Source organism: Chelonoidis abingdonii, chromosome 7 (assembly GCF_003597395.2).
Source record: "Chelonoidis abingdonii isolate Lonesome George chromosome 7, CheloAbing_2.0, whole genome shotgun sequence".
In the NCBI taxonomy this organism is placed as follows: domain Eukaryota; kingdom Metazoa; phylum Chordata; order Testudines; family Testudinidae; genus Chelonoidis; species Chelonoidis abingdonii.
The window spans coordinates 60,392,722-60,406,470 of NC_133775.1; the positions used below are offsets into that span (position 1 = coordinate 60,392,722).

At 49.2% G+C, this 13,749-nt stretch overlaps 1 protein-coding gene across 1 annotated transcript in view; it reads right to left on the reverse strand.

Moving 5' to 3' along the window:
- The window catches only part of PAPPA2 (pappalysin 2), a 184,458-nt gene that overhangs the window by 115,710 nt on the left and 54,999 nt on the right, over positions 1-13,749 (reverse strand). The window contains exon 3 of the mRNA XM_032804788.2: positions 11,297-11,442. Within this exon, the coding sequence (XP_032660679.2) occupies positions 11,297-11,442 (146 nt within the window). The remainder of the gene's footprint in view (positions 1-11,296; positions 11,443-13,749) is intronic.

A 13,749-nucleotide genomic window follows, 5' to 3' on the forward strand; every position in this document is an offset into this window, starting at 1 on the left:
GTTCCCCCAGTGTGCCCACTGGTGTGTAAATTACACTTGTTCTGCACGCCAGCAGCTGAATTCACAGTCACCCTGCAGCTCCTTTGTGTTGGTGAAAAGGGGCCACAAAGTGACTGCATGGCCCCCCGGTGAATACTCCCAGAGCAGAAAACACCCTCCCCTCCCCACATCCCGCTGCCTCTGCACCTCTCTTCCCCTGCCAGAGCCTCCAGCAGAGAGGGCATGCTGGGGGTGGGCCAGCGAGGGGGCTGGACTGATGCATTTCTTGTTGGCCCTGCAGGTATCTTGTAAAAGTGGACTAGAGAGAGACATGGCCCTGAAAGCTCAATAGCTCTGGTCAACTTTGCACTAACCCAGGTATGAATTGGAGCCTTGCTCTGCACCAGTTTGATGCAAGTTACACCATTTGACCCCTTCCTCCCATTTTCTGATCCAATTGCACCCAGCATGCAGCTTCCACCACTCTCTATGTCCCAGAGATGTCCCGGGAGCTGCCCAGAGAAGAGACCTGTTTTCACATGAGGGAGTGGGTAAGAGAGGGTGCTCGGTCGATGGAGATGCCAGCAAACCAACACAAAACTTCTTCGCATTTCATTCCGAACAAAAGCGCAAGAGAAAAAAGCCTCTTTCCAGCCAAACCCCAGTCTGAGTGAGGCAGGAGGTTCCCTGCCTGAGAGCTGGAAAGGGTGAGGGTGGGACACACGTGCAGAAAGAAAACAATGCTCAGAAAGAAATGAATGCGATATGAAAGCCCTGCACTGATCCCATGGTGCTAACTATGAGGAATGACAAACTGATCCCTTCGGGTCTGATTGCTCAGGGCACCAGAGGCCCTGTAATCTAATATTCCCACCCTTGCGCTGAAATCTGAAACCCCTTCCTCGGGAAAGGAATAAAGAATTATTCTCATAAGGAGAGAGAGTTGCTGCAGAGATCGTTTGCCAAGACCCCAGGCCTGAGCTCGCCACCACCAGCAAAAGGAAAGCCAATTTTTGTTAAAGCGGATGGATGGATGGATGGATGGATGGAGCTGAAATAAAGGAGAATGCTGCACTATTTCCAGAACTCTCCCCACCTTCCCTCCTTCCCCTTGGTGAGATAAATTCCAGCATGCTGACTGTTCGAGACCCAGGTGGGGTCTCCCAATGCCGTGCCCCTGAAAGTGGGAGAAAATGGTTCCAAATCTGCTGCTGCTGGAATGACAGACATCTACTGCAGCAGAACCACTCCCCATCCCGGCCTTCCCCCTACTCCCTTCTTTCACTGCTGTCTCTCCCTTCTCCCCTCCTTCACCTCCATCTTATGCAGTCCTGTTGGCACAGATTTCAACTGGCTTTAAATGAAATCCTCGTATCAGGCCAGCGAGTGAGCTCACAAGAGCCCATGACATGAGATGAGCAAGCTAACCCTAATGTCCCAGAGTCTTGTGCCTTTGCATCATCCCAGCAAGCCAGGGGCCTCACACAGAAGCCCCAAAAGATAGAGGTGCCAGTGATGTCCCAGAGGCCTGTGCTTTCACGTCAGACTAGCAAAATAGAGGTGTTGTTCCAATGATTTCCCCCAGGCCTGTGCCTTGACATAAGCCCAGCAATGTTCCACAATGCTGTGCCTCAAATTTACCCTAGCAAGCTGGAGAAGCTGAGCCAGTGACCTATGGCAGCCTGTCCTGGGAGACCAGACCTGCTAGCTATGGGTGCTGAGACAATTAACTCACTAAGGTCTGAGCCTTAAGATTGCTCAGCAAGCTAGAGGTGTCCAGTCAATAACTGTAACAAAGGCCTTTGCATCGACAGTAGCCCGTATTCTAATCTGGGTGGACTAGTGACCTCCCAAAGGCCCTGTGCCCTGATATAAGGCCATCCAGTTACCAGTGCTGAGCCAGGGAACTCACCGAGGTCTGCCCAGTTGGGAGTCCCCTTTCTTCCTCCTTTTGTCTCCCTGGATCCACCTCCCCCTCCTGGGAGGAAGAGAGGGAAAGGAGAGCCTGCTGTCTCCAGCCAGAATCCCAGAGAAACAAAATGGCCCTGTATTTGGGGAGGGAGCGGGCATGAAGAATAACCTCCGCCTGAAGACTGCGGAGGGGATTTCAGGGAAGAGCATGACCCATCAAGTTGGGGTTTGCCACAGATGCTCACTCACATCCTGACTCCTGAGGAAAAGCACAAGGAGGTCCCCAGTGCTCCAGAACTCCATTGTTACGCAGCATCCAACAATTCGCACCTCCAGGAGGCCAGTGCCTCCAACCACCGTGCTGGAGTTTTGCTGCACTGACTCCAAGGGAAGACAGACCTGAGTCACCAACACCACTTCTGCAGCACCTGGGCTTCCCTCAGAGGTCTTTAGCCCAAGGCCAGTTTCCTTCCTCTCACTGTGATCAGTGACAGATGCTGTAGAGCTCTGGTTCCCAACCGTCATCGGTCTGTGACTCGTACGATGGTCAAAAAAATCAAACTGCAACCCACCCAATCAAAGGTGCAAAGGATTGTGGGACTTGGGTCATGAGACGCGGGTTTTGGCACATTTTGTATGGCACATTTTGTATGGTACATATCCAAACAGCAGGCAGGTAGTTTGTGGGGGGCATTGAGCCAGGGAAGCTGGGGTGGTGGCTGGGGATGCCGGGGGAGGGTTGTTCAGCTAGGGTAGCGGATGGGCTAGTGGGGTGGGGGCTTGGAGCACCAGGCAGGGTAGTACAGCTGGGGTCAGGGGTGGGCTGGTGAGTTGGGGATTGAGGGTGCTGGGCGAGGGTGGTACAGCTGGGGTTGGGGATGGGATGGCGGGGTGAGGTATGATGGGGAGTGGTTCAGACAGGAGGAGTTGGACTGGGAGTGCTGAGGGAAGATGGTACAGCTGGAGTGGGGAATGAGCTGGTGGGGTGAGGAATGATAGGGGCAGTGGTACAGCTAGAGTGGGAGTTGGACTGGGGGTGCTGAGGGAAGATGGTACAGCTGGGGTGGGGGATGGGCTGGTGGGATGGGGACTGGGGATGCTGAGAGAAGATGGTACAGCTGGGATGCGGGTTGGGCTTGTGGGGTGGGGGCTGGGAGTGCTGGGCAAGGGTGGTACAGTTTAGCTGGGCGTTGGGGATGATAGGGACAGGTTGGCGCAGCTGAGGTGGGGGCTGGGCCAGGGGATGGAGGTAGTGCTGGGGTGTGGGCTGGTCTGGGGCCTAGAGGTGTGAGAGGGACAAGGTCTGCAGGCTGCTGGCAGGTGGTGGGGAGTCTCCTGCCACTTTTCTTGTGCCCACCCCCGGGCTCTGGAGCTAAGCGCTCTGCATTTGGAGGAAAGGGGCTGCTCTCAGATTGGGTGAGGGGGCGAGAAGGGCCAGAGCAAAGACCCAGACAAAACCCACAGCAGGAGGTGGAGGGAGGGAGCCAGCTGCTCCTTCTCTACTCTCCCTAGAACTTATAGACCCAGGGACTTTACTACTCTCAGCCAGTGGAGTGCCACCCATGTAACACTCCCTCCTCACCCAGGCCTGGTTTAGAGACAGATGTCAAGGTTCCACAATGGATCATTACTGCACTAACATGCTCAAAAGGAAACTTCTTCCAAATCCTAGGGCCTTAATCAACTGGCTTCTGTCTTGAGGCAGGCATGCTGAATAACTGTGGATAGCCTTACTAGCCACAGAAACCTCTGACCCCCTCTTGAATCATTCTGTGATTAGCTTTCGGCCTCTATAGCTTGTGGCTGTGAGTTCCAATGATTAATTATGTAAATATAAAAAGTATTTATTTTCATTAGTTTTAAATTTGTTGCCTTCTGGATGGATGTACAGTTTAAAGTAACTAACAGTAACTTGAGAGTAAAAAAATAAATAAAGGAAAAAGAAATTATGGGATGCTGTAATTATCTCAAAACCAAACATTATAAACCCAGGAAATTCAAAGTTAAGTTTACACTTATAGGAAACATGCTACGCTAAGGCACTCAAACAAGTTTACTCTGCCCTGTAGTGATGTCCTGGACTAAAAGGAGGTAACTTATTTGTAACTGGAGGTTCTTTGAGATGGGTGGTCCCTATTATATTCCACTGTGCATTAGCCATGCGTGCTATGCACCTGGAGTCAAAGAATTTTGAAAACGGCGTCTGCTGGTCCATGCATGTGTCCTGGCTCACCATGTCCTTTTGATGGAGGTGATAAAGGGTCAGGCAGACCAACCAACTCTTCAGTTCCTTCTCTGCCATGAATCAAGAAGAAATCCAAAGCAGAGAGGAAGAAGAGTGGGTAGTGGAATATACAGTGGGATCATGCATCTCGAAGAACTTCCAGTTACAGGTAAGTAACCTCCTCTTCTTCTTTGAGTGATGGTCCCTATTGTATTCCACTGTGGGTGACGGACAAGCAGTACCTAAGCAAGATGAGGGTGTGAGGATGAGGATGGTAGGGTTGAGCAGAGCACTGCCATTCCAAAGGAGGCATCAGCAGTTGAGTCCTGCACCAGGGCGTAATGTTTTGAAAATGTGTGGATGGAACTCCATGTGACTGCTTTACAGATGTCTAGGGGGTTTACGTCATGAAGAGACAACCTGGTCGTTGCTTGCCCTCTAGTGGACTGAGTTTGTACCCCTGTAGGAAGCGGGAGGTTTGAGAGCTGATAGTAGAGTAGAATGCAGCTGGGTAGCCATTTAGAAATTCTCTGAGAGGAGGTAGTGTGCCCACTGACTTTCTCTGCTATCGCGATAAACCATCTTGGGGACTTCCTGGTTGGTCTTGTTCTCTGTAGGGAAAAAGCCAAAGCTCGTCGCATATCGAGGGAGTGGAATCTACGTTCCACAGATGTGTGTGGTTTCAGGAAGAATACAAGTAAGTGAATGGATTGATTACTGTGAATCTCCTAAACTACTTTGGGATATAAATGTAAGGAAACTTTATCTTTGTGGAACACAGTGAATGGAGGGTCTGCCGCCCTTGTTCCAAGTTCACCAACCCTTTTTGCTGAAGCGATGGCTACAAGGAAGGCAACCTTCATGGAGAGAAAGGCCATGGAGCAAGTAGCTAAAGGCTCAAAGAGGGAGACTTGTTAGTGCTGAGAGAACAAGAACTGGTCCCATGGGGGCGGGATCTTTTGAGGAAGTGGAAAGATTCTTATGAGGCCTTTCCATACGCAGTTGGTTAGGGGATGTGCAAATCTGGAGTAGCCCTCAGTAGGAAGACAGAATGCACTGATCGCTGCTAGGTGGACTCGCAGGGAGTTGAGGGAAAGACCCAATGTCTTTGAAGACAGATTATAGTCTAAAATGAAGGGAATGTCTGCGGCTTCTAACGTAAAGCCTCTTAGCTGTGTCCAAGTGCAGAAGTGTTTCCATTTAGCCAGGTAAATTTTCTAGTAGAGACCTTTCTGCTAACAGAAAGGATATCCTGCATGATTGAGGAGCATGAACGTTCTAGGGATGATGCCCATCCAAATACCATGCCCTGAGGTGAAGCAGTCATGGATTGGGCTCTGGAAAGGTCAGGGTGGAAATCGGCAGGTGAGACAACATGTGTGCAAGAGGCTGGGGAACCAAACTGTTTGGGCCAGAATGGGGTGATGAGAATGACAGTCACCTTCTCTTGTTGGATCTTGTGCAGCACCCGTGACAAGAATGGTAGCATAGCTGAGCTGGTCTGACCAGGAGAGAAGGAGAGCATTGCCCTGGGAGTGATAACCTAGAGCTCCTCTGGAGCAATATGTGGCACACTTGCTGTTGGTTTGAGAAGTGAACAGATCTCTGGTTGGGATTTCCCATTGCGTGAAAAGTTATGTAGCACCCTGTTGTGGAGTTCTCACTCGTTGTTGATTCCAAAGCATCTGCTGGAGGGAGTCTGCAAACACATTCTTCTTCCCCAGAAGATAGGCTGCAGATAGGGTGATCTGATGCACTGGTTGCAGAAGTTGACTGCTTCTGCGCACAGGGAGGCAGACTTTCCTCCCCTTTGCTTGTTGATGTAGAATATCATCATAGTGTTGTTTGACATTATCAGGACATGGTGACAGTGGATAAATGGAAGAAGGAACTTGCATGCCTTTCATACTGCTCAAAGTTTCAGGACATCAATATGCATTCTGGACTCTTGAGATGTCCACATTCCTTGTGTCATGCGTTTGTCCATATGGGCTCCCCAGTCTATTAGGGACACATTGGAAATTATAGTTTTGTCCGGAGAAGAGGGGATAAAGTGGACTCCCATGCATACGTGGGAAGGATTTGTCCAACATAGGAAGGAAGATAGTATCTTGGCGGGAACTGTGAACAGAAGGTTCACCGAATGACGGCTTGGTGAGTATACTAACTGTAGTCATGCTTGAAGACAACGAAGATGGAGTCTTGTGAACAGAGTGATCTAAGTGCAGAAACCTATGTGGTTGAGTAGAGACAGACATGCCTTGGCCGTGACCCAAGGTTTGCTTATGATGCGAGCTATGGTCTCGTTCATAGTCTACAACTTGTCTGTGGGCAAGTACACCCTTGTGGTGAGAGTGTTCAAAGTTGCCCCAATGAAGTCCAAAGACTGTGTGGGGGCGAGAACAGACTCTTTGATGTTTACACTGACTCCCAGTGAGGAGAAGAGGTGGAGCATTATAGAGGTCAATGTGTAAGCCTTTTCGCAGGATCTGCAAGTGAGGAGCCAGTCTTTGAGGTACGGAAAACCAATGAAGCCATAACGTCTGATGTGAGCTGCCACCATTGAAAATATCTTGGTAAAGACTCTAGGGATGGTAGCTATCCTGAAGGGTAGTACTCTGTATTGGAAATGGTCACATGCCACCATAAATCTGAGAAAACATCTGTGGCCAGGATGAATATTGACATAAAAGTAAGTATCCTTCATATCAAGAGGCATGAATCATATGCCCTTTTCTAACGATGGAATTATTGCTACCAACATGACCATGTGAAATTTGAGTTTGCAAATGAAGCGATTGGAGATGATGGAGGTCACGGATTGGTCTCCACTTGTCCTTCTTCTCAGGTATTAGGAAGTTGGTTGAGTAAAAACCTGTTCCTTGATACTGTGGAGGAACACTATCTATTGCTCCTTGCTTCAGTAAGAAGCTCACCTATTGAGTGAGGATACTGGTGTGAGAGTGGTCCCCAAAGGAGGAGGTAGAATTACAAACGTGATTATATAGCCATAGGGGATGACATTCAGCATCCACTTGTCCATTGTTATTGGATTCCAGGTGTTGAAAAAGTGCTAGATGACCACTGAATGGAATAATGGGGTCAAGAGCTGTTAGGTTCAGTGGTTCGCAGCTCTTAAGTTCATGTCAAAAATATCTTCTGGTCAGGGGTTGGGACTGAGATGTCAAGCCTAGTGGGGAAGCAGGACCTTTGAACCTTTTGCTTTTTGCATGGTAGTCTGTAGGGTCTCTGATGGTAATAGTGTTGAGAACTATACCATGGTGTAGTTGACTTGTGATGAACCTTCCTCCTACAGGCAGGTGTGCAGATGCCCAGCGATCAAAGGGTAGCCTTAGAGTCCTTTAGGGTGTGTAGGAACTCATTCATCATCTTATTGAAGAGGTGAGATTCATTGAAGGAGAGGTCCTCGATGGTCTTCTGGACCTCCCTGGGGAACCCTGAGGTATGAAACCAGAACTCTCTTATAACCATGGCCATAGCCATGGCTCTAGAGGAAGTATTGCCCATATTGACTGCAGATTGGAGGGCTGTTCTGGCTATTAATTTAGCTTCCTCAGCAAGAGCTTGGAAATGAGTATAAACCTGCTGTGAGAGGCTGCTGGCAAATTCATCGAATTTAGCATAGTTCAGGAAATCATATTTAGCCAAAAGTGTTTGATAATTAGCTATCCTGAACTGTAAACTAGAGGATGAGAAAACCTTCCTCCCAGCAGGTCTAAGCATTCCCCTTCTTTATCTTTGGGTATAGATCCAAGATGTCACTACTTGGACCTTTCTGAAGCAACCTGAACTACCAGGAAACTGGGAGCTGGGTTGCAAGCATAAAAATTCTGAGCCCTTAGCTGGCACATAACAGTGTCTCTCTCCCCCTTTGGGGGTAGGAGCACAGGTGACGGGGCTGTGCCACATTGTCCTAGCCAGTTCCAGTATGGTCTCATTGGCAGGGAGGGCTATTCTCGTAGGCCCTGAGGTGTGGACGATGTCCAAGAGCTTGTGTTGGGAGTCTTGGATTTCCTCTAGTGGAAACTGAAGTTCATTTGAGATGGCGCAGGTCTTGGAACTGCTTGAAGTCATCTGGGGGGAAGGGTATGTCAAACCCACCATTTCATCCAGCGACGACAATGGTAGTCTAGCTAGTTCTGGTGTAACCACTCTAACCAGAGCCTAGTACTCCTCCTGTCCGTGGTTCCCTCCAAGGGGAAGTAGGTGGCAAAGTGGACAGACTCTGAAGGGTGGTATTGGTCCCAGCGCCCCCAGTATGATCAGAACTAAACACAATAATATTCCAGGTGAGGGCTTCTCACTAAAGGATAAACTGGCATTGTTCTCCATCTCATCAATTATATTCACCCCAACTTTTTGTTTGCGGTTTCAATCACTGCTGTGCATTGGGCAGAGGTTTTTATTGAGTTGTTGTGGGCTTCTTCCTGAGTGGAAGGTCTGAGTAGTTCAGTGTATCCCTTCCAATGTGCAGTACCATGCACTTGTCAGAAGTGAATTTCATCTGCTGTAATGTTATCCACTCAACTGTCTTGGTTATGTCCCTCTGAAGATGCACAGTCTTCTCCACTCTTGACTGAGTTATATAATTTTGTGTCATCTGCAAATTTTGACCCTTCATTGCTTACCCCTTTTCTAGAATATTAGTAAATATATAAAATATCACCAGAACTTTTGGTCATCCCACACAATCACTCTTCTGTCATGTTAAAAGTTGACCATTTATCCCTACTCAGTTATCTCTCTCTTAACCAACGAGGAGTCCAGTAGCACCTTAAAGGCTAACAGATTTATTTGGGCATAAGCTTTTGTGGGTAAAAAAACCCACTTCTTCAGAAGCATGGAGAAGTGGTTTTTTTTAACCCCTGAAAGCTTATGCCCAAATAAATCTTTTAGTCTTTAAGGTGCCACCGGACTCCTCATTGTTTTTATGGATACAGACTAACACGGCTACACCTCTGGTATCTCTTAACCAGCTTCTGATCCATTACAATACTTTGCCTCTCACTTCATGTTTACTTATTTTCTTTAATAGCCTCATGTGAGGGACTTTGATCCAGATTCTCAAGGTATTTAGGTGCCTAACTCCCATTAAAACCAACGGGCATTAGGCACCTTTGAAGATCTGGATCTTTGTCAAAAGCTTTGTTTTTTGAAGTCCAAATGAACTGTCTGCTTGTTCCTAGGCCTCTTCTGAACTGAGACAGGAATGCATGCTACAATATGTGAAGTGTTGTCTGTGTGGTGGAAACACCTATTGATTGAATGCAAAGCTGTCACCCTCCTTCACAAGAGACTGGGCTTAAACCGAAGCCTTCAATCCATGCCTGACTTTTGGCAAAGTTCAGATCCAGATTCAAACTTCCCAGCTCTGGCTCTAATGCCAAGCTAACCCCCACCCCATCCCACCACCTTTAGTTGAAGCACTTGACTCAAATGTTGCAGCAAGTGCCTCGCTGTGCTTACGATTTGAGACTGGATGATCCCAGAGGTAAATGCAAGGTTTGAAACATCAGACTACCCTGCTGACTTCTGCACGCCTCTTAGTGAACACAGAATCAGAGGTATGCACTGGAAAGGAGCCGGGAAAGGCCTGGTGATGAAGGGAGGGGATAGGGGACACACATGGACAGTCAGAGGGAGTTGAAGAGAAGGAGTATGACCGAGGAACTGGTTGTAGGAAAATAACTGTCAGTCACAAGTGGCTGAGCCTTGAAAATGATTCTTGGTAACCAAAGAAATGGATTCCATGGAGATCTGCCTTCCTCAACAAGCGAGTGGAGCACTCTGCAGCTGAGAAGCCAGCCCCAAAATCCAGAGCAACGTGAGCATTCAGCATGCTGAAGAAAGGAAACTGATAATAATAACTTTAAAACAGCGCTCCGGTGGCTGTTTAGAATTTGAAGGTTTGAACATCCCACACTATGAAAGCTGAAGGTCAAGGTCTGGCATGCAGGTGCCGGGAGCAATTACTTCCAGTTACATAAGTGTTGCTCAGTAAGATGTTTTGACTGCAAAGAGCAAAGGGCTCTGCCAGAAATGTCTGAGAGCGGAGAGAGGGAGGGGAGGGAGGGGAAAAAAAGAGGGAAAGAGAAGAAAGAGAAAAAAGAAAAAGATATGCAGAAGAGAAGGAAACATGAACCACATCAGTTCTGTTTGAACAGCAGCTGTCTGTGCCCCATGAGGGGAGCAGCTCACCCCTTTTATTGGGGCTGATTTAGGGGCCTGTTCTCAAGCCTACTGAAGGCAGTGGGAATGTTTCCATTGACTTTGCTGGGTGTTGGATCAGGATCTAAAAAAGTGACTAGATCTGGCATCTGCACTGATGTTTGCCCAGAGGAGCCTGCTCTGGAAGTGTTCACATCTCTTTTTTAGTTCTCTTGAAATCACAAAAGGAAGGCTGCGAATTGTACACACAGCTAATCTGTGAACCTAGCATTGCTACTTCTGCAGCCCCTGCTGCCTCTCTTTGAGTGCTACCCCAGCAGGGGAGTTCTGGCTCTGTAGGGCTAGACAGAAGCATGCTGTGGGGGGGAGAGAACAAGCACTCCCCTTGGAAGCTGCACAGCTCATAGGGCAGCCCTGCCTGCCCCCCCGCCCAGCCAGAATTGTAGCCCCTCTGCTCTCAAAATGAGAAAAAGGAACTTTTCTGAACCTCTCCCCAAAGCTTCTCTTGGGGCTCACGACAATGAATTTGGATGGATCCATATCACTTACCTTCTTACTCTGAACCTCTCTGGCACATCTGCGCCAACTCTCTTGGTGTGGCCACAGCCAGGCCTGACGTTAAGATTCCCTTGTTCCTTTCCATATGAACCCCCAATCACAGCTCCCCTGGAGAGGAGCACCTGTCCTGAGGAAGTGCTCTTCCTGTGCTCCATCCCCACCCCAAAGGGCTGGCCCTCTCAAATATAACAGCCCTAGTTGGGATGAACGCAGAACTCCTAGCTTCAAAGCACAGGCATCTATTGCATATGCTGAAGGCTACAGGGTCTGATCCAATTGGAGTCTTGCCACTGACTCCATTGGGCTTTGGATTAGATCGCTGGCCCCATCTGCCTCCCCATGCCCTATGAGAGTTGTAGCAGGCAGCTGCCCCCTGTGCATCAGCCACAGAGGGAGAAGCTGACACGTGGGAGTCACATAAGGGGACTGGCTTACCCAAGTGGCTGAGGGCCTCTTTATCCCATGGCCAGGTGGCGGCACCGGCCAGTTCCTCCCGCACCGAGCTGGCAAAGTAGACATTGAGGAAGTGTGTGCTGTTCAGCTGCAGTGCCTCCTTCAGCTCCTTCACACTCATGTACGCTCTGCAGGGAGAGGGAATGGGAGACAGTCAGCAGATATCTCAGTGCAGCAGGAAGGAGTAGGATTGTGCTGAACTGGTGTAGGACAGGGCCCTGGGAGAGGCCTCGAAACAACCGGAGCAGAAGCAGCCCCAGAGAATCCATCCCTTGAGATCCAGTGCATTCTGGGAAAGTCTAGGAAGGCTTAGCCAGTTTTAGGGAGACATCCAACAAGACTGTTAATTCGTTACCTTAATGCTCAGTCATATGTTAGTTAAAGGGCTTGGGCAGAGATACAGCCAAACAAATATAAATAATTCTTGCTATTTATAGTCTCTCCCTAGTTAAGAGGGAATTCTGCTCTTAGAGAAGGTACCTGTCCTGGGGCAGCAGGAATCTGGGGGACCCCCAAGAAGAGAGAAAAGGGGAAAGGAAGAACAATGCAGAGAGGAAATGAGAGGAGAGATAAATGAGTGACTCCAGGGAGAGAGGGGAAAGGAAGAGACCACCCCTACTGTGGGGGAAGAGAAGGGGACTCGCTCTAGGAAAGAGAGAAGGGGGAACTCAAGGGAGAGAAAGGATGTTCACCCAAAACGAGAAAGGAGAGATAGGTGCTTATAACTGTATTGGTTTCAGTGAGACACCCCCAGGTTTCTCAAGGGGCTGCGCTCTCCCTGAAACAGACCTGAAGTCAAATCCTTATTCTCTCTCTGTTCCTCCATTCATACCTTACCCACCTTCTTTCAGTGATGACCCTTCCCTGCTCCCCTCCCAGCTCTGTACCTGGATCTCTGCCCTGCCCTGCTCCAACCGGACTCCTGCCTCCACTTTGCAGCATTCAGTGATGGCATATGGACCAAAAAACTAAGTGTTGGCCAGGGTGAAACAATATGTTCCCATCTGATATCTGAAGTGAGGGGAAGAATCAATCAGACCAAGAGATATGCACATACAGACATGCCAAGTTACCTCAAGGGGCTCAGAGTTTGGGCAGCCAAAAATGGAGGTGCCTGAAATCATGTGTCACTTCTGAAAGTTCTGGCCATTTCAGAATTCAATCCCTTTCTGCTCCTGCATTCTGCAAGCAGCAGCCTCCTCTCTGTTCCTCCATCCTACTCTGGGATGCAGCTCCTGGCATTCAGAGCTTGGCTACCCTGGCAGACTCTGTGAGGCACCTGCCAATGCCACTTGAGTGGCTCCCTCTTCCAGCTGATGCTGGGCGGGTGCCTGAGCGAAGCTAGCCATCAGTCCAAGGGGTTCATTATCATCATGTATTAAAGCTTATAGCGCGGTGGTCACCCCGCTCCTGCCCTGAAGGGCTTAAAACATCCCTGGGAGAGGGCTCGGGCAGGGGAAAAGCTAGGCTGATTGTGGGAAGCAGACACAGGTGGGGGCCATGCTACGGTCAGGCCACAGCTGGCCCTATAAGAGGGCTGAGGGCCAGAGACTGAGGGTATGTCTACACTATGAAATTAGGTCTATTTAATAGAAGTTGATTTTTTAGAAATCGATTTGATACAGTCGATTGTGTGTGTCCCCACTAAGTGCATTAAGTCAGCAGTGTGCGTCCACAGTATCGAGGCTAGCGTCGACTGTGGGTAGCTATCCCACAGCTCCCGCAGTCTCTGCTGTCCATTGGAATTCTGGGTTGAACTCCCAGTGCCTGATGGGGCAAAAAACATTGTCACGGGTAGTTCTGGGTACATGTCGTCAGGCCCTCCTCCCTCCCTCCCACCATGAAAGCAATGGGAAAAAATCGTTTCTCGTCTTTTTTCCTGGGTTACCCGTGCAGACGACATACCACGGCAAGCACAGAGCCCGCTCAGCTCACTGTCACCATATGTCTCCTGGGTGCTGCTGGCAGACGCGGTACTGCAGTGCTACACAGCAGCATCCCTTTGCCTTGCCTTGCAGATGGCAGACGGTACAATACAACTGCTAGCTGTCGTTGAGGGTGCTCCTGGCCAACCTTGGTGAGGTCAGTCGGGGGTGCCTAGACAAAAATGGGAATGACTCCAGGTCATTCTGTTCTTTAAGTTTCGTCTAATGGAGATTCAGTCCTGTCTGGAATATCATGCCAGCTGGAGGCTTCTGCCTCAGGCTGCTCTCCCAGTTGGCAGCACCACGCGGTCGCACCTATCCCAGCTTACCCCTTGCTCCCATGGATCATGAAGCCTGGACAGTAGTAAGGAGCAGTTCATAATGGTGATAGAATGTGCCTTTGGACATTTAAAAGCTTGCTGGGGCAGTTTATTGACTCAGTTAGACCTCAGCGAAACCAATATTCCCATCGTTATTACTCCTTGCTGTGTGCTCCATAATATCTGTGAG